This window comes from Accipiter gentilis, chromosome 20, assembly GCF_929443795.1.
Source record: "Accipiter gentilis chromosome 20, bAccGen1.1, whole genome shotgun sequence".
Taxonomy (NCBI): Eukaryota; Metazoa; Chordata; class Aves; order Accipitriformes; family Accipitridae; genus Astur; species Astur gentilis.
The window spans coordinates 1,842,069-1,868,935 of NC_064899.1; the positions used below are offsets into that span (position 1 = coordinate 1,842,069).

Sequence of the window (26,867 nt, forward strand, 5' to 3'; positions counted from 1 at the left end):
AAAAAATCTGTTTCCTATATATCCCACCCACTGGAATGTCTCTGGTTACATGGCGCGTGTTTATTTGCCTTCTGGCCCCCGGCAGTAGCTTCCCGAGGTTTCTGCCAGCTGCTTACATCACTAGTGACGCTGAAACTGATTCAGACAACGTACTTGTTAGTAAATAAGGAAAGTCACACTAATGTTATTAACTTTTCTTGTTGGCTGATTTATTACACAAGTGGCCCTGGTTTTCTTTGTTGTGTAACGCGAGCTTTTGCAGGCAGAGTAAAATGAACTTCCCTGGGACTATCTTTAGAGGTGATCACGGAGATTTGGATTAGAATAGATTAAGTAAGGACTTCTGCAGAGATGATACATATACTAAGCTATACCTTTACTTAAAAGACATGTGGCCTCACTGGTACAAGAGGCGTTTACGAAACAGAAGTCGAACACATCCCACAAAATATGGGGGGGAGAAGACGGGGGGTTGTCACCTGCGTGCCCACGGACTGGCCCATGTTTTTAGCTAGCAGAGTGCAATTCCCGCTGTGAAACGAATCTGTGAGCACTCATAACGCTGTGAAGCGAAGGTGGCAATTTTATGCCTTCAGTATCGAGGTCCTGGAAGGGGCAGTGCCGTTTAAGCTTGCTTTTGGATACAGGATGGTGCTTCAGGCTACTGTACTCCTCTGCAGAGGAGGCAAAGAGGTTTTTGCACGCCACTGCTCCGTCCCTGCTCGAATGCTCTCTTGTCCTTGTTTGATCGCTTACCCCGGCAAAATCAGCATCTCCCCCTTGCCCTCCTCCCAGGCATGCAGGGTTTTGTCCAAGCAATAGTCGGACAAAATTAATCTAAATTTCCAGCTCTTTTTTTGTCGCTTTCCCAATGTAAATTTGTATGTGACTAAGCTGTTGCAGCCCTTTCTCTAAAAGGTCAGCCTAAATTATTTTGTGCAGATAACATTAAAGCTTATGTGCTTGATGGATTTCTGTAGCACATAAACACCACTTTTCATGGGAATGATGACCTGAATAATTACCTCATCTCAGTCGCCGTTGATCTAATCAGCTAAACCAATTATAATATAAGCTCAAGCCATTTATGAAAGTTTCTCAGATTGCTTTATGCAGACTGGAAGGTTTTGTGCATTATACACAAACTAGTATATAGCAGACAGTGATGCTCAGCGCTAAATGTTGCTCTTTTTTAGTACAGTGTATATCTAGAATCCCTGTTAACCCAAGTTTCACAGAGTTGCAGTGTTTTTAGTGGAGATCAGAATTTCCCTCAAATAATTTTGGGAGATTTATTTTGAAATACTTGACATGTTGGTGGTTTGGGGGTTTTTTTTGCTTTGTATGTGAATTATATTACAGTGAGTGATAGTTATATATAGTTCTAGTAGTGAGTTACATATAACACAAAATATTAAATGTATGAATTATTATTTTAGTATATCAACAAGTTTGAACACAGCTTTGTATTCCCTTGTTTTATTGGTCTTCCATTTCTATTACTCATTATATTGTTTGTGTAATATGCTTTTAACTTAGACATAATTTTCATAGCTGTCCCTGCATGTGCTAATGGATTACAATGAATCGTTATCTCATTTAATTCAATTGCATGCAGTTTTAATCATTGCTGTTAAACCAATCTTGCAGAATTGTCATTAATACTTACAGATGCGTGCAAAGCAAACTGGACAGTTGTTTGTCACGATGCTTATGAAAAGCAATGGGTAATGTCAGTTTAGTCTTTTGCCAGCCCCATTTTTGTCTGGGATAATAGGCAAAAAGCTATAATAAGCTGATTTCATTCTCAACATCTTGGTGGAAAACAAGTTGCCTGAAGAGATCTTTTAAAAAGCTAAAATAATTGCATGCTGTATGTGATTTGCTCTGCTGTTCAGCTTGAGTTAGTTATTGATCCTCTAGTATTTCTTGTGATCTCTATTATCTGTAACGATCTGGTGTACAAATAGCCTTACATCTGTAATTTTGTCATAACATCTGATTTATAAAATTGTCTCCTGAGATTTCTGTGACCTCACTTAATCAGACGCACTGTTATGTCATTAGCCAACAGAGCTGAGCAAAAAGTTCATTTTTATAGTGGCAGCATTATTCCAGGTTTACATGAAATCAAAGGCACATGAGGAAATATCAGTTTAGAATGAATAAAGAGTTTCCCAAGACTATTTTACTCTATTTCAAACACGCAAATTTCAAGTTTATGCTCTTGTAGGGAATTTTAATACAATACTTTTAGTCTGATTATAGAAGAGCACTGTGAAACTCTGAGGATTTGTAAACACTGCTTGAGGAAGATGTTGCTACATCTCATTAACTTCAGGTAGTTCCATGCCTGAAATGTCCATTTAAGTACACTGGGATGAAATTAAGAAAATTAGTTATACTTTATTTAGATACTTGATTTAGAATATACAGAAAATAAGTAATTTATCCCAGACTGACTGTTTTGCCATATACTCTAAATAAAGTATTGTTAAACTTGCTCTTCCATTTCAAAACAAAGGGAGATCTTTCAAAACTGTCCTGGTTACATAAAAATAAGATATGATGTCATATACTATAGAAAAACTATAGTCCAGTGGGGAAGCTCTGTGAAATGCCAAATATTCCACAGAGGAAAGACAGATTTCTCAACACCTGTCAGTATTATGGCTTCTACTTGGAAAAAACCCTGTTAACTGAGCTGAATTTCAACCCCCTCCCCCTCTTATGTGGAAAAATCTGTAGTAAATGTTAATGTAGTTGATGGGATGGATGATCCATGTTTTCTTGTTTGTCAGGCAGAGTCTGTATGTGATACTCGAAAAATGAAATAGGATCTGTTGCAAAACCCAGAGAAGCCAGCAGCTCCGGTCTCCTGTAATGAAGAAATCCCTTTTCCTACAGTCCTAAGGCATCAGTGCCGTTTGATGTTTAAGGTCACTTCCACGCAGAGGATCAAAGCAGATTTTTTTGCTTGTTCTGTTTCACTGGGCTGGGAGAACCAGACGGGGAGCAGCCCTGGCCACGGATCGGGAGAGAGCAGGTCTTAGCTAACACAACAGCCCTTGGAAAGCGGGGATACTGTGCTTGCATGCTGTGATGTACATACAGTTATTCCTTCTAACAATTGATTATTATTAGATATTAATGGGAACAGTTTGAGTTGTTACCATGATTTAAAGTAAGTTGTGGTTTAGGACATATAAAAAGGAAGAGAGGGAAAGGGATGTGGTTGAAGGAGAAGGGTTGAAGTCTTAGGGAAAGTACATGCATTTAAGAATTATCAATCTTCCTTCTAAAGCTTTCACATATAGTAAATATGTCTGAGAACTGATCTTACTGACAAAATTCAGTAAGATTCAATTTAAAAAAATATATATTTTTTTTTTTCCAAATACACTGAGCACTTCACCATAGCACTATGACCCTTCATATGAGGAACAGAATAACTGATGCCTTGGTAGAACACTAATGAGATGAAATGTCCTCTCTTTTCTGAGGATAACCAGATTAATCAGGTTCAGAATATTCTTGCTAAAATTCATTTACACTGCTTTACTTTTATCTTTTCAAAAAACAATACGCGCACAGCTGTGTTTTCCTGCAGACTGCTGTGATACTTCAAAAAAGCAGTTTGCTGAAGGCAGTTTTGCATCAGTTATATTTATTAATTGAGATTATTGAAAGAGTTTGTAATATTGTGGCTATGGATAATACTATTTATTGGTAGATGGAGTTAAAGATTCCAGACTAATAACTCATGTTGCGATTGATTAATTGTGCATCCTGGCTAATCTGCTTGTACTAACTTTCAGCAAGCCGAATACAGACAGGGCCAGAAATGGATGCAAAGAGAAAAAAAGAAAAAAAGAAAAAAAAGTAACCTGAAACCACGAATTATCATGGTATCATTGGGAAATAACTGTCGAATCCAGGGGTGTATTGCAATTTTCATTCCAAAGCTGTAGCCTCCTGCACCTCATTTCAATATCTGATGCATTTGGAGGAGTTATGCAGAGGAAAGCTGTCCCTCAGCGAGTGGTCTGTCTCACCCACCTCCCTAAGAAACACACATAACTGGTGAGGGTAACCAAAGAGCACTTGCCTCGGTTTTACAGCCCTGGACAGTGTTGGGAACCATGTGGCGGTGAAACGGCTTGGTTTTATGTCCTCGTGCGATTGCTCATTTTGCTTCTCAACGAGGGAGTGCTGGGCACGCTCCATCAAACGCCAGGTTCTCACACATCTTATCTGACCCACTTCAGAGTCATACAACTGTCCTTCAAAAATGATTTTCCATGCTTCTGCGTCATGTAATCGCTCAGAAAACTCCTGCTCTCTGTTGCGTTTCCTTATCCTTAAGCAAGCAGTTTTTAATAGCATCTTTGGAAAACAAACTTCAGAAAATATTGATACCTAAGTAATCCTTCTGGTTTGTAAACTCCGAACGGTGAAGGAGGTTGGCTGATTTTGAAGTCATTTGTGTCTCATATCTGCTGAAATCAGAATGCCAGTGTGTGTTGGATGTGTTAGATCCCATCTGATGGAGGTACCCACTAAAAATAGGACGGAAGTCGCTAAATACTGTAATGCAAAAGCCTATCGCAAAAAAGAGCTAATGTTTGTTGTTTGTTTTACTGTTTTACTGTTTTTCTTTTAAAGAGAGCAAAAAATGAACTTTTTTTTAAGCATCTGGTAAATATTTTTAGAATACAAAAATGTCCTGTGAAAATATCTTTCAGATACTGAGTGAAACAGTTCTTCCATTAGAGATAACTACTTTAAGTTATTCTTAAGCCTTTTTTGAAAATACCACTCTTCAAAAATGCTAGTTTTTTCAGTGAACAATAGGATCCCCCTTCCTATTGTCAGGAATTTTAGATCTCCAAGCTATTGTATACTTAGTTTTCTGTTGTCATTAGTAACTGACATTTTACTGACTCACGGGGTGATGTGTTAAATCTGCAGCATTTTTGGACTTATAAAGACCTGTATCCCGAACATCAGGTGAAGAATGGTATTATTAAAGAACTAAAATAATGCTCAAGTTCTTACCAAGTGGACACTGACACAATTTTTTTTAAAGAATGGTTACATTGTAGTAAAACTTGGATTAACCTGAACAATCCCACCAGGAGAGTACATAGGTTTTAGTCAATATTGTTTCAGGTAATACATACATACACACACACACACACACATATATATATGGATATATATGGCTTTAAGCAGAATACTCTGTACAACTTCAATAGAATGGTTTGAAGTATTACAGGTTCTTCTCAAGGAAATGGAGATGCTCTTCATAAAGCAGTGGTGGGTGTTGCTTCATACTGAGGACAAGAGTGAATTGAGAATAAAACAAATCAGAGTAATAATTTTATCAAAAGTTGTAATTGAGAAATACCCTACATAGGCTGTGAGCATCCCAAAGAGTTGGCATTGCCTCTGTATCTCAGTGAAGCTGTTTGCCACCTAAGCCAAAAGAACTATCTGGAATTACAATGAAACAGGACACTGAAATATTAACCAAGTAGTTATAATGACAATAAATCAGAAGCCACATTTGTCATTTGGCGAACGTCTCTGTCTCAGTAGCGTCCATGGGGAAAAGAAATAAAGAGAATGTTTAGGTAAGAGCCGCGTAGAAAGATGATGGAGAAGTCAGGGCGGGCCATTCAGTTTCCATAACCAGGTTCTCCTTCTTGCTAGCCGTTTGTGGTTATGAACTTGCAGCATGTCCGTGTGAGTGCGTTTTAGGCAGGCAGGGTTAGCAGAGAGGCTGAGATTTGTGTCTCTGCCATTATCTTTTCCACGGTCAGATGCTGATGCTGTGCTCAAGAAAAGCGAGTCGTGCGTTGTCGGTGAAGAGGGAGCGCAGGGAGCACTGATTTATCTGCACTTGCTCTCCTCTACACCCATCAGCCTCCTGCCCATGAACACTGGGCTGCCCGAGTAATCCTGAAGACGGGAGATAATGGTTTTAATCCTAGTGATCAAGTGAGCAGCCAGGATTAAGTACTGTAGTTCCATTTAATTAATGGCAAGTGTATTTTGCTGTATTTTAGGGAAGCTGTCAGTTTGCCGCTGTGGAGTGAAACGCTGTCTGAGTACCAAGCGGAGTTATAACGTTTACCTCCTGGCTTGGCTTCCTCCTGGAAGTTTTACAGCTTCCAGCTGTCATAAAGCACATTAAACAGGAACTCCAAAAGCAATTTCATTTTATTTATGATTATAAAAAAGGTCTAGTTCTAATGGGAAACCTGAAGTATTTAAAGATAGCAACAGGCAGCATGAACACAACTCCTGCCTACCACTTCCCCTTCAGAGAACAAGTAGTTGTCTTCCAGAGGATTAATATTCAGAGCAGGTCCAGTTCCTCTTACCTGCCGTGTTCATTTTATTATATAATAAAATCTGATTTATTCTCATTTGGATATAGAGTATATAGCCATATAAGCATAAGCCATTTATAAACAGTTACTTTCCAAGTAGCGTAATATAATACCTACTCTCCTAGGTATTTCTGAGGAATACCAAATATTACTTGCCAAAGGGCAGAGATAAAAAGCGGTGTTTTGGATCTGAACATTGTGCCTGGAGCTAATCCCTAGTTATGCTGATATCTTTTCAGTTCTTCAGTCTGACAAAAGGATAAATAAAAAAGCAGACTAGTGTGCTCCTCAGTGAACTTTTCTGAGTCTGGTAAACCTAACTCTCTCTTTATATTTTACTTACAGAATGGTCTTATTGTTGCCTGTTACCAAGGTTACGTGGATATTGTAATAGCCTTAGCACAATGCCCTCACCTTGATGTGAACTGGCAGGACAACGAAGGGAACACTGCTCTCATTACAGCTGCACAGGCAGGTAAGGCTCTTTGTTTCACCTCTTACATACAGGGTCTTAGGAAGAATGTGTGTTGTGGCTATTATTTTTAGGATTTTTTCAGAGCCCTAAAAGAAATTGGTCTGTGTAAAATAATCCTGGCCAAGCCTGCTCCCAAGTAAGTTTGTCATGATTTTCTTTGAACTAATTAATCTACAGTAATATTTATCCAATGGATTAAGACAGAAAAAGCTATACATTTCTAGTAGATGCCATTAACTATTTTAACTTAAAGAAAATCTTGTCCCAAGTGTGCAGTACTATACTGCTTTGTTCCTTTAAGCTTATTTTCCTGTGTTTGCTCTGGCAAGCAACCAGTGAACATTGTGCTCATGTAATGTTCTGTATTAATGCTGGTAGCATCTCTTTTCTCATGCTTGTTGCACCTACCTCAGTGGGTCTGTAGTAATTGCTGACTGTAGGAAAATCATTGCCAAGAAATATCTTAGCTGCTAAGACATCCTTCAACCACTCCATACTTAAAAGCCACATTGATAACAAAGTCATGAGTACAGTAGCTTTCCAAAGAAAGTAGAGAAGGCTCCAAAACTCTAACCTACTTTTATTTATCTGCCCTAATATAAATTTGGACTATAAAAGGTTTAACTCTGACTCCTTCCTGACCTTTATAACTCATGATAATGAGCTCAGAGTTAATCCAGAGGGCTGACATTGACTTGACACTCTCTGCCAGTACTTGCTATTGATCCCCAAAGCAACTGGAAACGCCTGTAGTCAGCAGAAGCTTATACGAACTCCTAACAACTTGGATGTTTTCCCCCATCTATGATAATCCTGAGCTACAGTGTTGACACCAGTTATTCAATTCATTAGCACAAGATACTGCTGTAGTGTTAATAGAGATTATTGTGAGGTTAACATTGCAACCAGAGGAGCTACAGTGCAATAGATGCTGCTTAATTATTGCTGAATGTTAAGTAATAACACTGAGCAGTGTATTACAAAGAACTGAAAGCAAAGCTTATGTGAGCTTTCTTTGAGTGGAGGATTTATTTGTTGGGGTTTTTTTAGCTTTAGGCCATGAAAATAATAATATTTTTGCAAAATCAATTATTCTGAGAGATCGCTGTTATTTATACCAAAAGTATTGGTTTTCCTGTGGAAAGTCTAATAGCAAATCCATAGTATTTCAGTTAATTGTAAAGTGATATCAGAAGGTGCTGCCATTTTTGTTATGACCCAGTGACCAGGTAGGCCATCACATATGGCCAGAACCTGAAGAGGAGCTGGATGGGAAAGAGGCTGCGGTCCTAAGGGATCCTTCCTTGTGTTTCAGAGGCTGCGTCCATAACACGAGGTACAGATACTAAGGGACATGACAGGGAGGCCTCTTTACTTTTGCTAGAGGAGTTTAAAATCCACACTTGCCTATGCCGTTTCATGACTGCCCAGACATAATGCTCAAATTGAGCATCAGCTTGAATTAAATAGAATTATCTTAAAGACCAGCTAGAGTCTCAGAAGATAAGAGAATTCAGTTCCTCATATTGCTTTTGATAATTTAAGATTCTCATCCTTCAAAGAAAGTTTCTAAAGCTGAGGTTTTTTGCATGGGCTGACCTGAGAAAGATAGGCTTGGAGGGATCAGTGAAAAGCAGTACTAACAAGCTTATTAGTATAGAAAAATAATCACAAAGTGCTCTGCTTAGTGTGTTTCAGGTTTGAAATTGGTCTGTTCACTTGCTCTCTCAATATTTCTTACAGATGTGGGATCCCTTCTCAAAGAGAGCTTGCTTTCCAAAACTGTAAATTTGTTGCAGCCTGCAGCAGGTAGTGCCTAGAAACAGGTGGCGATGCTGTAGAAGCAGAAGCAAAATCATTAATCTGCAGTACAAGGACAATGCAGAAAAAAATGCGAGTTGGATTCAAACAAGAGACTGAAATAACAAATGGAAAGAAAGGAAGGAAGGAAGGAACAAGAATGGTTTCAAAAAAAAGGGAGGAAAATTGCATTAAATTTTTTTTCTCAGTTCTACTGCTGCTGAGGACGTACCTACATCAGTGGCAGTGTACGGTAACTGTCATACACTGGTGTTAAGAGGGAGTCGTATTTGCTCACAAAATATAGGTGTTTTATGTTACAGAGACCAGCTTGGGACAAGGCTGTAGAGCTGGGAACACAAAAGCAGAAGTTACTCCAGTTTCTGTTTATTATGGGAGACACAAGAACACAAACACCTAAAGCATCCAGAGGATAAAAGGTTCTGGGTGTCTTCAGTTCCATCCATCCGTCAGAAAACATTCACCACCCATAGACCAAACACAGACTTTTTTCAGGTACAATTCGAAACTGTGATGTTATATGACAGAGCATCTTCCTTAATATGCAGCTTATCCTTCTGCCTGTATTACATAGATTATTAGCTAATATTGTCATCATTATAGGCATTTCCTCTGTGGCAGCAATTAAGTGAATTAAGCTATTACAGACATCTGTGCTGATCTTTAAATATGGCTCACAAGGCGAAGAAGTGTACCCTTAGCATGCCAGTTCTGGTAGCAGATAGATCTGGCTTACAAACAGCAAGAGCCTGACACGAATTCAGTATCTCCAAACTGGCTGAGGCCAGGCTAATTTATTTTAGAGCTGCATACAGCTTTCATAGCAAACTTTAAATCATGGAAGACTCACCTGGTTTACAATTTAGATACATGCTTCTCGTTCACCCAGATGAAGGAGAACTGCAGCAAACTTTATGGCCTTAAATCAAAAGCCTATGACAGGGTTTGAACAAAAACTTGGCAGCTCTGAGTTTTGCTTTGAATTTGGTATCTGTTTGAACTAGAAATTCGAAGCAAACCTCAGAGGAGAGAAGCTCCTGCAGATTAAAACTGAAGTGGTTTTCAGGAATCCGTGAGACACAAAACTTCTGAGAATCACAAACTTCCTCGTTTTCTTTGTTACTTTTTTGCTGGTATTTTTTCTGTCTCATTTGAGTCTGTCTGCAGTCCCCTGGAGAGTTTTGGCTGAGCAAGGTCTTTCAGGATTGACTCTTAGGATCATCCCAGATTTGCAAAATGTCTCTTACTGCAGCTATACTTTTGGCAAAGGGAAGAACATCTTTAGTAATGTAATAACTGCTGAAAAATCTTCCATCTTACTATTTCTCCTTGTTTCAGTTCCTGTCTCTGGTTTCTGTGGTCAAAAAGCAGTATTTCAGCTGTTCCAAAACCTTCATGAAGACGCACACTGTACATCAGTGAAACAGAGCATGTCCTACAAAACAAGTTGGGCACAAAGATTCTTCTAGTAGTAACTGATACCCTGCTACGATTTGATATTATGCCATGGAGTCAGTGAAGCTGAAGCCTCTGTATTGAGTAAGCAGGACCAGGTCACTTGAGCTTGCCCTGAACCCAGTTCCCTTTTGCTTTGTTCAGCTTGTTGCAGTTTGACATATCTTTGTATTTCATTTGCATCAGACTGTGCAAGGTACAAGGAGCTCCTTACTTGGTTTTCTCTGACTCTGGCGTTGTTAAGCTGATCTGCGCTATCTCTATATCTGCTCAGGTTTCAGGAGAGTTTCCAGTTATGCAGCAAGGTAGCAGAGTCCAGCAAATTCTCAGAGATAAAGAGTAACACCTAGAAAACATCTTAAATAACTGGTAGAAGTTCTATTAACTTGCTTGCCAAAGTGAATGCTGGACTGTGTTGGTACAAAGCGACTGCTGATGAAATCACCAGATGTGACACTATAGACTTTTAAAATTGTCCCGTATGAATTATAATCTGCTTCAGTAACATTTCTAGGTGAATTTGAATGACATGCATCACAGAATATTCAGCTGGACTGCAGAGTGAGATGAGAGAATATTTTTACAGCTCCTAGTAATTAAATTGTGATTGTTGCAGCTGCCTGACAGACTGCATTATTTTATAAAGCGTCAAGGCATCATAAAATGAATGACAAGTGAAGGGAAAACTGTTTTGAATGAGTCATAATGGCACTAGATATTTGTCTTGTTCTGATAGTCCAATTATAAAGACATGATGTTTTAATTGGTCTTCCAACCATTTAGCCAGAGATGTCTCTAACTATTCAGTACGCCCTTGGTGACACCAGTTATCCTGGCATACAAGGCACACAAATGGCAACAACATTTGCCTTTAGAAACAGAACTTAAGTCATTAATTTTACTACCAAAACTGAACACCAGCCCCATTTTCCTATCGCTGGAGAGTAGACAAGTGGCTTTACACTATCAGATGTAAAAATAAAAATGTGGGCTTCTACACAAAACACTCCTTTGTCTCGTATCAGGCCTGGCATGGTTCATGCATATTATTGGCTGGAGTGTAATCACTTTTAGTGTAATCACTTTTTAATGAAGCACCATGATTGTAAGGCTCAAATTTACCAGGGGAGATAAAAAGTTGAACCTTTGCAGTCAGTTTCCCTCAGTGATGAGCCTTCCTTCCATAAGGTGTAGGAATTCCCTTTGCAGTGCTGCTCACTGAGTCAAGAAACTGAGGCCCTTTGCAACCTCAGAGTGACCATCTCTGGTCTTCAGTTATTGCCTTATCTTAAAGTGACTTTACAGAGAGGAGAGCAACTTGAGAGAATGTGGGAACCCAGGTTTCCAGTTTCCTATCCCAAGACTCTGGTCACAAGTCAGTGCCACTTAACCCTAAGGGTGATGACTGCAATGAGTAGGAGAAGATACAAGGAAAAGAGATCTTACTAATTATCGACATTTTTCCAGTTATCAAGCCTGCAGGAGTAATTTTTGGTTTAACCTTGAGACAGCGCTTTAATTCTGTGACATATTTTCTCTGCTTTTTCATTTCTTCAAAGGGCACATAACCATTACAAACTATTTGTTGAACTATTTTCCTGGCCTTGATATTGAGAAGAGGAATGCGTTCGGATTCACGGCACTGATGAAATCTGCGATGCAGGGCCGAACTGAATGTGTGAAAGCCTTGATGTTGGCAGGTAGGCAAAATGTTTTGCTGCTTCTTCGTCATCATCTAACTGTAAATACTAGACAGCCACATGCAAACACCAAGAAGAAAGTTGGCTCTTGTCTACTCTGAGAGGTGTGGTGCAGCCTCGCCTGGAAATGGGTGCAGCTTTTAAATAAGTCATAGACAAGGCAGTGAAGCCACGTGCTGCAGGTGCAGGAGTGCTCAGTTTGCCTGATGCTGGCAAATGCTAGTTCAGAATTTTCCAGTGCCCATTATAAAGTATCACTTAAAATGAAACTTCAATCCCAAGGCCTTATGATTTGTCAAATTGACCTTACAGTGTCATGGCTTTCTATTATTATCCCTGGAGATCTGGTGGAAGCTTATTCTTTCTGTTTTGGTCACTAGAAGCTATTTCATAACCTTTCCATCTTTGTAGATAACTCGGTCCTTGTTATTCTACTTCTTGTACAAAAAGTATCGCTATCAAAGTTCACTATGTGGTTTCTGCCTCTGGTATCTGAATAGCCACCTTCTCGTTTTCATGATTCATAAGAAAACGGAATAGTGGGGAAAACAAACCTTTAGCCAGCCAGAAAATGGCTTTGTTAGCCTCCATATCGAGTTTACCTACAGAAAGTTGTATCACCCTGTTTGTGCATCAGAGATAGTGAGGATACCAAAGATTATCCATTGGCTAAGAAGGTGTAGAGTTAATATACTCTGTGTTTCTAAATTGCAGTTTATATAATGTTTTGGTGAGTATTTTGCAGGTCCTCACATTTTCAGCTCAAAATAGGGGCCACAAAGGAAGTGTGGTAAATTGCCTGCATCCATTTTAATATCTGATTATTTTTTAGCACTGTACAGTCTGGTGATATGTAGAGAGGGGGGGAGCTGTTCATTCAGAATGGATTTAGAAGTAGTTCGGGGCTTAAGGGATACTGAGTGACTGCTGACAATACAGTGCTAGTTTGCTGAAGAAGATGAAAGAAATTGCTATGAAAAGATTTGGTGAACAAATCAATTTCACAAATAAACCAGCAAAATTCTATGTTAAAACATAAGACTGTATGGAAATACAGGGGGAAAACACCCATAAGCAGCTGTGGGTCTGCTTGCATAGCTACAAAGCAGGTATGTGTCTTTAGAAAAGAGTTACAGCTGGGAGGTTTTTAAACCCAGTATCTGTTTAGTGGCTTGGATAAAACCTCTACTGACAGGCACCTACTCACAGCAGTGCAGGAGGTCAGTAAAGGAAAATAACTCACCTTTCTAGCTGCCTAAGCATGGATTTAACAGAGTCAGATGGGGAAGAGGTAACGGCAACGTGTGACAGATGGTTGGAGCTGGATTGTCAAAGTGACTGCTCTTTCTGAAATTTGAGTTCCTGGAGGGTGGCCAAGGTCAATCACTACAAGATTAAGGCGCTCTGAGACACTTGGCCATAATGTTGCTCTTTCAAAGTGAGTCTTTGGAACATGTGAATTTGCTATTCGTGAGCGCACAGCGAGTAAGGGGGCAACCCGGTCGCTCATCGGCAGTTTGTCACAGGCTGCTGCGCTGCCAGGACCGCGCTGCTGCCAGCATTCAGCAAGCGAGCCAGCCCGAGCGGGAGCACAGAAATGCTGGTTGTAATTCACGTGTCAAGCCCTGCTGTAATCTCCAGTGTAAACTCAGCACTGCTTTAGTAAAGTCGTTGGAGTGGCTGTGGATCTGGAGACTGGGCTTTAAATACTGCCTATAAAACAGGTTGGTAACAGCTGCCTGAGCTCTTTCACTCCCTGTCTTTAAACTCCGGATGTCAGTTTTGTATCTCAAGGGACATTAAACCTTCTTAATCAAATAGGATATTGATAACCCAAAGGAGCATGTGCATTCAAACTAGTTGTACTGAAAATGATCTTCAGGGCAACTTTTGCAGGCAAATCAAGGCATGTGGCAAATGCAGTTTTCTTAAAAGAAAACCTGTAGGCTATACTTACACTGAAATGACAATTGGTTCAATAAGACTGCTATTGCATTTAAAAAGGGACATGACTATTCATGTCTCTTCCAGATGAGGCATTCTGCTGAATGACAAGTTTGTTCAGAAATGCCTCCTGATTTGTACAGAAAATCAATACCACTATAGTACATCACGCCTTAGAAGAGACTTTGTGATACAAGGTACAAAGTCAGCATCGATTTCTGTTGAAAGATCAGGATTTCAATACTCTGTAGTATTGTTTTCTGAGATAAAGTTTCCGAAACACCTGGGGATGTGTCTGTTGGGGAGCAGCAGGAGTGGGCTTCTCCTCAAAAGGAGGTGAGCCAAGGGTGACAGCAAAGCACACGGAGGCACTGGCCTCATCAACAAAGTCGCTCCTCGAAGAAACAGAGTAGGGCTGGTGACAATAACCAGGATCAGCCGGTACTGCAGTGATCACCAGGCAAGTCTGTGGTGACAAGGCAAGTCCATAGCAGCAAGGTAGGTCTGAGGTCAAAACAAGAAATTAAGTCTGTGGGTAAGGGTCCAAATCAGCAAGGCACGTGGCCAGGCGCAGGCATAGCTGCAGTGTAGCTCGGGCAAGGACCAGAGCTGAGCGTCTGAGCCTCAGTGCAGCCCCCAAGCAAAGGGAGGGAGTCCCTAGTGAGCGCTTTCTTACACAGCTCTTTTTGCACAACTCTGATCCAGGGTCTCACAGCTGCACCCTATCAGAGCTGGCATGTCTTTTTCTTGAAGAAAACAGTAAGCAGCTCTCTATACCTCTTCCTTGTTTACAAGCAGAACATACTGTTCATTAAAATTTATATTTGGGGACAATTCCATTAGCTGCTGTTCTTCCTGTGGTAAATCCTTGCCTGTTACGTGTACAGCAAAGAAACAAATTCCACGTAATCTGCCACGTTCCCAGTCAGCTCTAGTGGGAAGGCATGCAGACCCAGGCAAGTGTTAAGAAGGGGACAGGACAAGAGGCTAGCCTGAGATGGGAGAGATTGAGGGGTGGGAAGTTTGGGTAGGGTGGTTCAAAACCAGGCTGGTGGAGCAGGAGGACATGTCTTTGTATGTCTTTGTTCTTCCCCTCACTGGTGTGTCTGTAGCTTCTGCAATCGTGAGCTTCGTCAAGCCCTGCTGCCTTTGAAATCTCGTAATCCTTTCTTCAGTCCACAGCTGACGAACTCTTTGGTTTGTTTTGGTCTTCCTCCTCTTGGCCTCCTCTCTGCCTTCCAGTCTGGGCCCTGTGCTTGACTCCCTGCAGTGCCCCTGTGCTTTCTCTCTGAGTGGTCCTTTCTGCAAATATCACTTAAATTACACTTAAACTGAGATCAGCTCTTTTGCTTAGGGTGTCTCCATCCATATTCACTCTTGGTCTGTGTCTTTAGCATCCTCTTTTTAGGGATTTTCTCAGAGACTTAGGAATCAACTAGTACTTAATAGAGTTAAAACTGAGCTTTTGATCACTTTCCCCATGCTCTCCTTTTTCCTCTGTTTTTCTGTAATGGCAAAGCATCCTTTGTGGGGAAGGTTATACTGGACCCATTGCAAACTGGTTCCCAGTTACCATTCCTTATATCTAGTCCCCCTTATGCTAGTTTGAAATGCTGTCACCGAGATAATCCACCCTGAAAAAAATGATTTGTTATGATGCTTCTCTGGCCTTTTCCTCAGGTCTTGGTCTCTGGACATCTCCCTTTTCCAAAGCAATGGGAGAGAATGTCTTTTCTTTTGTGACAAGACCTGTGTAGGTCAGGTTTTTGTTGGCTGATGGAAAATGGTGCTTCAGCTGACAGAGAAGCCCTTCAAGAAGTCAAATGTTGTAGCCTGTTCATATCCCAGCTTGCAACTCTTTCAAGAAACCCAGAAATTATCTACAGGGCAAGTGATAACGTGTAAACCGCAACTGAATGTTAAAGAGCTCAGTTATGTTGAAAGCAGCTGGGCAAAATGCCTGTGCCTGTCCCAGGGAATGTGCTGCAGAGCTGCTGAACAAAGTCTACATTCTGGAGAGTGCAAAGCTCCCTCTGAGACCAGCTGAAGTTTAAAGGCAGAATATAAAACAAAGGATTTGCAGCTTAAGAACGTGACTGCCTGAAAGCAGAGAGTATTCACTCATCCTCATTCTCCTGTGGATTTCATTCACTCACCCACATACCCAGATACTCTAAAACATGAAGATGTGTGCCCAGGTGGTATGTCCAGGATCACTTGGGTGTGATGCAGAGGATATGATGCTGGCTGTCAAGTCCTTGACACGTCTCTGAGTGTCTTTTTGATTGGTGACACCAAGCTAGTTTTTGGACAGACCTTTTGTACTCTTTAGCATTCACCAGCTGTAATATGTTGGGTGTTTGCAACAGTGTCTTGCTGACTTAAGCTTCCAAAACCACTTGCTGCTCGTTGTTCTGCAGCGATTCTTCCAAAGGTGCACTCTGTATTGAGCTTCCTCTGTCCTTTACAGAGCTCTTCTATGTGAGCAGAACTAGGCATGTGCCATCCTCATTGACAAATGCCCATGCTCCCACCCTAATACCAGAACTGAGAGGAGTTCCCTGCAATTTTCTGGTTGCCAGGGAATGTGGCAGCATTGGATATAGTACTACAGAAGTTGTAAAGGATACAGTAGAGCAGACTAGGATGCTTGCTCCTCCTGTTACTCTTGTACCCTCTCTTCAGGTAGCCAGTTGCCCTGAAGGAGAATTGTGTAACCCCACTTGAAAGAAAAAGAGTGAAGAACAAGGGCAGAAGCCCATGTGAGGGAGCTTATAGGAACAGGGAGAGATCAAAAGGAGGGCAGAGCTGGAAAAGGATGCAGAAATGTATGAGAGGAAAGAATGGTGAAGGGGACATATGTCAGAATTGGATGGGTAAAGATCATAAACTGGGCATGGGGACACATAGGCTGAAAGATAATAACCACTAGAAATCATTTCCTTCCAGGACCTAACACTACTTCAAATGTCAACGCCTCCGCTGTCTAGCGTGTGTCCCAGTCGCCTCTCATGGCTGGTCCACTTGGCGATAATAGCATGTTTTTGCTAACAGGTACTTCATTTCCTCAGGGGTGGTTCTCTAAGGTAGATGAGAACAGCTGTTCTGGGCTCAGACTGAAGATCCATCTCACCCATTATCTACTCTCTGACTTGTAGGGAAACTTTCCTTATTCTTAATCACTCTTGTCACCATCCTCTCGACTTTCCGTAATTCTGCAGTGTCCTTTCAGAGATAAGAGATCCTGAATTGTACACCTATTTTTTTCCTTTTTTCCCTACTTTTTCTCTATTTTTTAATGCTTTTCTAGAAATTCCTTGTATTTTATTTGCTATTTTCACACCCTTAGTGAGCACTGCATTGATATTTTCATGGAACTTCTGATGATTAGCTCAAGATCTCTCTTCCGAGTGGCAGCAATCAGTGCAAAGCCCATTATTCTGTATGGGAAAGATTTTTGTGTACAGAATTGTTTCTTTCCATGTTCGTCACTCTTCTCTTGCGAGCTCAAGTGAATGGATTTTAAAATGGCAGGCAACATTCAACACAGTTGAAATTCATTATGTCATTCTTTGCATTGTTTTCAGAGAATTTCACATATGCACCCTGAATTTATTATTTTTTTAAAAATAAATCAGGAGTTTAGAAAGTCAGGAACCTGATCTGTCCTTACTGCATGTTCATTTTGACACAAATATTATTGTGTTGCTGTCCTGCTTTCGGCAGGGATAGAATTAATATTTGTTCTAGTAGCTGGTATAGTGTTATGTCTTGGATTTAGAATGAGAAGAATGTTGATAACACACTGATGTTTTCAGTTGTTGCTAAGTAGTGTTTATACCACGTCAAGGATTTTTCAGCTTCTCATGCCCAGCCAGCAAGAAGGCTGGAGGGGCACAAGGAGTCGGGAGGGGACACAGCCAGGACAGCTGACCCCAACTGGCCAAAGGGGTATTCCATAGCATGTGATGTCATGCCCAGTATATAAACTGGGGAGAGTTGGCCTGGGGGGGATCGCTCCTCAGGGGCTAACTGGGCATCGATCGGCGAGTGGTGAGCAATTGCATTGTGCATCACTTGTTTTGTATATTCCAATTCTTGTATAATTATTGTAATTTTATTATTGTTGTTATTATCATTATTATTTTCTTCCTTTCTGTCCTATTAAACTGTGTTTATCTCAAGTTTTACCTTTTTCCTTCCGATTCTCTCCCCCATCCCACTGGGTGGGAAGGACTGAGTGAGTGGCTGCGTGGTGCTGAGTTGCTGGCTGGGGCTAAACCACAACAGTGTCGTATGTGACGTTTTCTTGCAGGGATCTGCCTGATTCAACTCTGATCGTAGCAACAAAATGTGGGCAGTTTCATTAAGTAACACTAATTGTTTTTCTTTTCTTTGAGGGGCAAATGTTCACGCGACTGACCCAAGCCGTGGACTGACTTCATGGGAATGGGCTTGTTACACAGGAAGATCAGAGTCTGCCTTCATCATGCAAAAGCTGATGGACAGGCCATGCCCGGAACAGTTTTGTGATCAATATAAACCAGAATGGCCAAAGATGAAGGAACTTCTTGCCAAGGCTGCAGAGCCAAAAAGCTGTCTGCAGAGGATTTCTGAGTGCATGAGGGCAGCTTTCCCATTCCGGTCTTTCTATGGCCCAGAAGAAGACGGGGTCCTCGACCACATGGTGAAGGTGACAACAAGCTTGAGCAGTCCTTTCATTGCTCTGTCATGCCGGACTGTGTGCCCAGGCAGCCCGCCTTCTGTGGGGAAACGCAGACTGGCTGTGCAAGAAATCCTCAGGAAGCAGAGAGCCGAGGAGATCCGATCTCAGGACAAAGATCACTTTAGCAGCTACGAGAAGCTATTTCAGAACTCCAAGGTCACACTGATCCCCAAGAAGAAGGACCGGCGAGCCAGCTTGCAGCCCATCAGCCTTGCAGTCTCTCAAGTGAACACCATAGCTACTAGGAAAGCCAGCCTCTTGCCGCTCCACCTACTTAGACGGAGCAGCGTCAGGCCGGGATTTGTCATCCCCAAAGTCCGTATCAGCAAAGCTCCTCCACCCACCTTCCAGCCAGAAAAGGCGAGAAGGAGGAGCAGTGCGAAGGATGACCCTTATTTGCAGATTCCCAAATGGAGATACAAGGAGCTGAAAGAGGAGCGGAAGAAGGCAGAGGAACAGGAGAAGAAAAAAGCAGCAGAGGCTCAAAAGCAGAGGCAGGTGTCTCCTGCCAGATGCAGGACCTGATTTAAGGGCAATTGCTTGGAAGGTTTTAGAGCCGTTAGTCTTGTTATCTGAGCAAGATAACAGACTGAATGCCTTCGTGCATGCCCACTGCTCACGGAGCTGGAATACTGAGTAATGGCCTTTAAGGTGCAGAAACAGGGCAAGGGCTATGCCACAGTGTGTCTGATGGTGGAGCAGGAAAGTATTTTCAGGTGGAGGACTTAATAAGTTTACCTGTCTGCTGTTGATGGGAAGTTTTAAGTGGTGCAGTCCTTTTGCGGTTTCCTTTTTTTCCAGTTCCAGGTGAATGACTGAGAAACAGCTTGAAAAACAACATGGGTGTGAAAGGACCGTATTTTGTGTTTTTTCGTTTTGTAAGGGACAAAATTAAGGAGTTGTGCTTTTGACCCTAGACATTCCTCCCTCTCCTTGCTTAGGTAGACATATTGCAAGGTTTTATAGTAATAATGTGAAGTTTAAAACATACCACAGTGCTGGTGGGCAGAGAAAATCCAGGTCTACAATTGCTTTGAATATACTAAGCACTTTAATTCCAGTAATCAAGTTTAAGGCAGGATAGCTATGAAAGCGTACAGCTCCATACAGTCTGTATGGATGCAGTTCTTAATGCTCTTGTTTGTTCTGTTGAATATAAAAAGGGCCGCATATGAAATATTTCTGTAGTTGAGGTATTTGCATCCTCTGCAGGTATAAATCAGGGGCAGGGACTGATTTCTTTGGAGCAACAGAGAAGCTGAGCTAATTTTTGCATGCTACCATCACCTAAGATTTGCTTCCCCCATTAAGTTTCCCTGTATCTGCTATCTGTTGTCTCCTCTTTAGTCTCAGGGAATTTTTTGTCATTGCATTTAACTGTGAAATAAGGAAGGTGGTAAGCCACAGGTGGGCTTTTTTTTTTAGGTTGATTTTTAAGTTCCTGTGAAAAAAACACACCAGGTTTATTGTGAGCCTCTCCAGATTATAGCCAGGACAGGAAAATTATGCAGCTTCCAGAAGTTCAAGCAACTTTCCCGGGTATTAAGTCCAGCCATATGCTATGAACATCCAGTCAGAGATGCAGTATCAGGCAGCTTGGCCACTAACATTTGGAAACGGTGGCCAGATGTTGTTGGGAGCTGTGGTAGTGCGCCTCTGGGTGCCCAGAGAGGGCAGTACCTCACCCCTCTGCCTCAACACTGGGAGAAAACCTTCCCTAGTATGTGAGTGCATCTCAAAGTGGCAGTCCCCACAGGTTGCTGCAGGTTCTTGTGGTCCACCTTAAGGCTTCGTTTGGTTTGACCAGCAGTGTGAATGGCATGCCAAACGCCAGAAAATTCTGATAAGGAAGGGCTGTAAACCTGCTGCTTGCTGAAGAAAGACCACTTTCATAAAAGTAGAGGTCAAATGCAAACAGCAAGTCACACAGCACGTGCTCAGGCTATGTTTTTGCTCAGGCTTTGCTCCCGTTTGAAATGAAACATGCTGCGGTGTGTTCTCCTGATGGTGTTGCTCTCCTGGAGCCCAGGCAGACCCCAGCTGCCGCTGTCACCAGCTTCTCCCTTCAATTAAAGAGAGGGAAGATTTCTCCATCCTTTACTCCCACAGCGCAAAGGCTGGCCACGGTCTCACTGAACTTGTAATGAAACTGCGTGTCATGGGAGAAATAAATTCAGTTGACTGAAAACTAGCACCCAGATTGGTATTGCTAGCTAGCGTCTGCGGGGTCAGAGTTATGGCAGACGTGTGAAACAAGGATTTTTCCACACAGCCTGTTCTTTGTACCTCTTGCTGGAGTAGCTGTGCTGGCTAGACTCAGTTGCCAGGTAGCCCCCCAGGTCAGAGTTGGAGGAATATGCACCCTGCTAATAAACCTCCCCAGCCCTGTGGATATAAAGCGGATTTTAGTCTGTGACTGCATCAGCGCTGTGCAGTTCATAGGCACCAATTTTGTAATGGTTTTGGTGTGACCAGAGTATAAGCTGAACTCATTTCTTTGGAGAGTAGGAAGACAATCTTTTAGCTGTCTGTGGCAAGGATATCAGGATGGATTTTGAATTGGTACACTGGATTGAATGGCTTAACTATTAATTTTTGTTTACTGCCAACCCAGTGTACTGAAGATTTAGCATTCAGATTCGGTACCTGAAAAGCGACCTGTGCTGCAGTTGAACACTTGAATTTGCACTCTCAGTATCCCTTGCAGGAGACGTACAATTGACAGGTGCTCTCAGGGATTAACGTACAGTATGTTAGAATTAGGGGCTGAAAATGAAGCCTGTTTTCTAACCCTTTATACTTCACTGTGCATATATGTATAAAGATGTGATATTTCCATTAAAAGAGGCACAAGCTGTTAAACTTATTTGGCGACCTTATTCTTCAGAGTGGTTTGGGGATGCTGCCTTTCGCTTTTCAGTAGACCAAAAAGCCCACCCACTTCCACCAGTGGACTAATCAGCACCATCTGAAAGCAGTTTGGTTTCCCTGGAAGGAGCAATTGTGGGTTAACTTCCACTCCTTGTGAATTTTTCCCTAGGAGTAAAAGAAAATCCACTACATTTGTCCCGACCCAGGGCTGGCCATCTCAGTGGGGAGAGAAGCCGTTGCTTTGATGACCCACGGCCACATCATTGCTCTGCTGCAAGCAGGCAGTCCCCCGGCATCCTTACGACTGCATGGCTCCATTTTGTGCTTCTCTGTAAAGCTTTGCACTTGCTAGGTTGGGAAGTGCAGGCGCAGGACCGTGTCTCCTCATTGCCTTCCTCCCCTGCTGCCTCACTGCCCCCCCGCTCCGGCCATCTTACTCCTCCTCTTCATCACCATCCTCATCCAAAGTGCTGTGCCTCTCGTTTGTGGGTTTTTTTTAATTGTCTGTCTGAAGGGTCTGCAGGTTGCAGTGGGCAAAGCTCCCGCAAAATGTGCTTCTAGAAACCTGCAGCAAATGGACCATAGCAGGGCAGGAGGCACGCCTGGCTCTCCTCCAGCTGTCCGTCCCCCTTGAGCTGCTGCCGCCACCGAGGAGGATTTGGTTTCTGTTTGATTTCAGCACAAATGGAGTGGTTTGTTTTGCTTTTTGTTGTTTTTTTTTTTTTTTTTCCCAAGACAGCCGTAACTGTGAAATGCCAAGCGATACCAGCTGTACTTCAGATGGCTCCTGGTCACTCAAACAGGACAGTTTACCTCCTAAAAAACCAGCACGGGAACCCTTGGCAGCACCTCCTGGCAGCTGGAGCCCCTGAGGGAAGGCAGAGGTGCTGCTGCGGGAGGATGCTCCCGCAGAGGGGAAGGGGACACCGATTCCTGGGGCGGAGGAAGGTTCTCGACCTGCCTTCCTCCAGCGCCAGGCTGCAGTCCGGCACGTTAGCGGGAATGGTGCTCCCGAGCATTGTGCGTGATGCTGGAGCACAGGCTGCGTCTGCCTTCATGGCCACCGCCCGTCTCCTCTCTGGAGAGCAATGGTGTTGCAAGGGGAAGACCATGCAAGTTTTTTCAGGTGGGAACGCAGAATTACATGCAATTGGCTCCTCGCGTCACTATGTATTAGTCATTTGGGTTTTCTTTATGCCAGTGAAAACTGTTCCTTAAGCCTTGACAAAAATCCTCACTGGGCCTCTTCAATGAATGCCTTTTTTTCTTAATAGTCCTGAATGCTCTTGCTCTCCTGCTAAGGGACAGATATTAGAGCAGCTGGTAAAAAAACACCCTGAACAGAAAAATGGCAACATTCTTTGAGGGTATTTCTTTTTTAAACACCCGCATTTCAGCAGGAAACTTCCAAAAGCTTTGACTGAAATCGGGACCCATTATGCAGGATATGCCACTTTGCAAACGGTCTGAACTGAAGCCTGCTCTTTTTTTGCCGTAATTCATGCGATGCAGCCCGGTTTTGCTAGGTCTGCTCGTTGTGCCTCATGACAAAAGACTCCCCAGTTTGGTTAGGCACCCGGAGGCCGTAGGTGGGCAACAAGCTGGGACGGGCAGTTGGGTCCCTCCGTCCTGCCCACACATTCTGGTGTTTTGCTGGATTAGTATTCTGCTAATTTAACGAGCTAGACAGAATGACGGGAGCAGGGAAGGGAAGGGGCAAGATGTCATTGTGTGGAGCCAGCGCTCGCGCCAGGCTGTGCCCAAAGCAGCGAGGAAGATCTCCCTGCCGCAGGCTGGGCCACTCCAGAAAACATCCCGCCGTGTGACGAACACACTCGTCATTTGTTATCTCTTCCGAACCCCGAGGAAAAGGGCTTGGACTAGTCTGCAGATGGCGAGGAAAATTACAGCCTATAAGTAGGACAAAAAGATTTGTAGGAAATGGGAATTATCTTCCCTTTAAATTATCACAGGTAGAATTACAAACCCATATGGCCATTTGGTTCATTTAAAGAGCTGCTTCATTACTTAGATAATTACTCACCCAGGGAGTGTATTCAGCAGAGAGAGCAGCTGAGCAGCCAGGCCACCATCTTCTTGAGGCAGGGGAAAACTGGGCTGACAGTTCCGCACACTCTCCATATACAGTAAATTTTGCAAGTAAATCTTTGAATTCCAAGTCACTGAAAACTGCTAAACTAGCCTTATCAGAGATAACAGCGGGCAGAGATAATCCCTGGAAGAGTGGACAAGAGGTAATGGAGGCAGTGAGGGGGAAAGCAAATACGTCAATGTCTATGGCGTGACTCTGATTTAAAACAAGATTGGCTTTTTGACCCAATTTTTTCTGACTGTTGCGTAGACAAGAGTTAAAAGCAGGCACAAAAGCTGCTCCGGTCTGCTAAGGAATATATTATTTGAAAAGAAAGTGATTCAATGTTAGCCTCCTTCAGCGTCTCCTCTGTTTTTGGCAAGTTACCTTGCACTCAGGGAGTGCAAAGGTGTTGAAAACGGGTGCTCAAAGCAACGAGGAAAGCCAGTTTCCCAGCATTCTCTTTTGACACTTTTTACTCAGCAATGACTTTGGACAGAGTTATAAAAGACTTGCTCTGAGGTTGGGGAAAATGTCTCCAACAGCATCTTGAAAATAAGAAAGTCAGATAAACCTGTCACCCAGCAGGCTGGCCACCCGGGACCCTCTCTAGACAGTAGCGTAACCCGTCTACCAACACCTTATGAATCAAGGTGAGTACAAAAATCAAAATAACAACCAATAACGGGGAACATCATTTAGGTCCTTCCCTGCGTACCTGTGCTAAATATGTTGAAGGTGCCCAGGCCTGCCCTTCGGAGAAATAACGGTGGCTGGGGGAGCAGAAGACCAGAGGCAGAGTGGTGGCAGGCTGGCTGTAGGACACACACAGATCAAACAGCGAAACCCCAAAATCGGCTCGTTCAGAATAGGAAACGTCAAGCAATCGTTTTCATTATGGACGTAATCCTTAAGTGAGTCCCAAGATTGCCCCTCTCTGTTAATAGGGAGGCCAAGAGGTCATTTCTAGGGTGGTAAAAACAAACCAGGGCTTCAAATATGCTGTGAGGCAAAGGCTTCCTCATAAATAAACCTCATAAATAAACCTCCTCAGCTGCATAACTCACACAGGGATAGTCCTGTATCAGCTCAGTTTGACTGGATCCCCCCCAGGGGCGGTAAAGGTTGTCTACCTGATGGTCCTGGAGACACCCTTTCTCGAGGATCTCCCCCCAGCCCAAATGAAAAAAAAAAAAAGCAAAAATGCTCCTTATGCCCAGGTACCGTGTCTCACACCACCTCTGCTTGTGGAAGGTCAAGGGGGGGGTGATTTCCAGGGAAAGCCAGTTTGGAAAGTCCACCAAGGAACAAGACAGGGAAATTGTATTCGGAGTCGTAGTGTTTGAAGTGTTTCTGACCACGGCTCTCAAGTCATCCAAGTAAACAAAAAATATAATATATTCATAGATACCTTCAAAGGTATTACAGGCTGTCACAGTATTACAAAGGAGGCCTGGCGAATGCCATGTGGCAAATGAGAAGGGCCAACTCCTCTTGCTTTGGAGAACAGGAATTTTCTTCTGCCTGGAGAATTCTGATGTACAGCTAAATACAGCATTAAGGAAAAAACCTCATAAACTCTGGACACTTTTTACTTTGGGTGTGGAGCTGCTGACCACTGAGAAGCATAAATGATGTCAGTCAGAGCTATGCTTAGACCAAGATGTGTTTTATAGTGCTAAATACACTAAATAAGGACATCCCAAACTTGGCAAACTGAATGCCCCAAATCAGTTCCCTACCTATAAAATACCTATATAATTAAGTTATATTAATTATACGTTATACTAATTTAAACCACAGCCACAAAACCACCTATTGGTAACATACATATATGTCATTCATAGATAAAGTAATAGATACTATATGTATATAACATCTATATATATTCATATATGTTTAGAAATTTTAAAAATATATACACATAAAAAGCCTATCACTGGGAGGTGATAATGTGAAGCACTCAAATACGTTAACGGTGGCCGTCTCTAAGAAAGCTAGCGTTAAATAATTGTTCTGTAAGAGGAACAAATCATTCAGGGTATAATATGGAGGCTACAAAGAGAAAACAGACCAGCTGCCTTTTCACTGAACACTGTGGAGCGCTTGCATGGGAAGAGGCAGGGGATTCTGTGAAAAATAGTACTTCATCGGGTAATTAAAGTTATTATGCATATTAATTTTGCCTAGTCAGGTTTAAATCTGGCACTTCTCTCGGCACATTTGAATTTAAAATGTTTGTAGCATTCTTTTATGGCTGTAATACTGCGCGGAGGTTTGTGGATAATTAGTGGGTCAAATGCTGCTGTTTCAGTCCACCCCTGGGAAAACAAGAGGTTGGGAAAATGGGTTCAGGTGGTTCCTTTTCCCCTTCCCGTCATAGCAGCTTCCCCCATGAATGACAGTCTGCTACTTTGCCCAAGCCCTTCCTCCCAAACAAATAAAAAATAAACAGAAACCCTCAAGAGGCAGATGTGAAAAATCCTGGATGCATTCGGTGATTTCTCATAAGGCACCGATCAAACAGCGAGCTCTTGTCAATGTGGATCAGGAAAGGGGCACAGGAGCATCCCTGCTCCACGTGCGTGCCTGTGGTATTTATTCTTACTGTTGCTGCCGCAGTAACCGAAATCTGCTCGGGGCGGTGTTCACCACCAAAGGCGCTTTCTGAATCTCGCTACGCAGCCTTCTGCTGACAGAGCTGATAAAATATTTACTTTCCAACTGCATCCGGCAACGGGAGCTAAGGTTTCCTCGTGCTTGCTGCCATCAAACTGAAGGCGGCTTCTTGCAGGAGCCGGTGGCGTGGGGATGCTCTGCATTCTTGTGCGGCAGTGTTAATGGGACACAAATCAATAAGCGATGCTGTTAAGCAACGGCCCCGCTAAAAGTTCTGTTCCAGAACAAGGTGAAACAGCGTTTCCAAAGAATATACAAACGTAGTTGTATTGAAAGCAGGCGTGCTGGATTATCAGCTTGGCTGCTTTCCCAGGGAATAGTTGTCACTCAGGAGTCGCCCAGTTTCCGTGCAAGGGATATGTGGTCTTTGACCACCTGGTATCCTTTTCCAAAAGCTGCAGTCGCGGCCTCCTGAAGTGTATCATTGTAAGTGAAATAAACCAATATTTGTCTGGTAAGCAATAGAATGGAACAGACCAGTCACGTTAAACTAAATTTTGCTTTGTTTTGCTCTCGAAAGTTTGTTTAGCAAACTCAAATCTGACTAGCGTGCTCAGTTAAAAAAAATACTTTGTGGATGTTTTACACGGTCACCTTTTCACCTACAGTTTGTGAAAACCGTGGGTTTTATTCTTCATGTGATTGACTGTATTAGCCTTTTTTTTTTTACATTCGTGGGCACAACGAGCAGTGTTTGCCTGTGGTT

General features: G+C 42.5%; 1 protein-coding gene across 1 annotated transcript in view; it reads left to right on the plus strand.

Annotated features, from left to right (window-relative positions):
* Nucleotides 1–21,371, plus strand: part of ANKRD33B (ankyrin repeat domain 33B) — a 41,526-nt gene extending 20,155 nt beyond the window's left edge. The window contains exons 2-4 of the mRNA XM_049823933.1: nt 6,744–6,873; nt 11,709–11,849; nt 18,194–21,371. Coding sequence (XP_049679890.1) covers nt 6,744–6,873; nt 11,709–11,849; nt 18,194–19,044 — 1,122 coding nt within the window. The 3' untranslated portion in view covers nt 19,045–21,371. The remainder of the gene's footprint in view (nt 1–6,743; nt 6,874–11,708; nt 11,850–18,193) is intronic.
* The last annotated feature ends 5,496 nt before the right edge of the window (nt 21,372–26,867 follow it).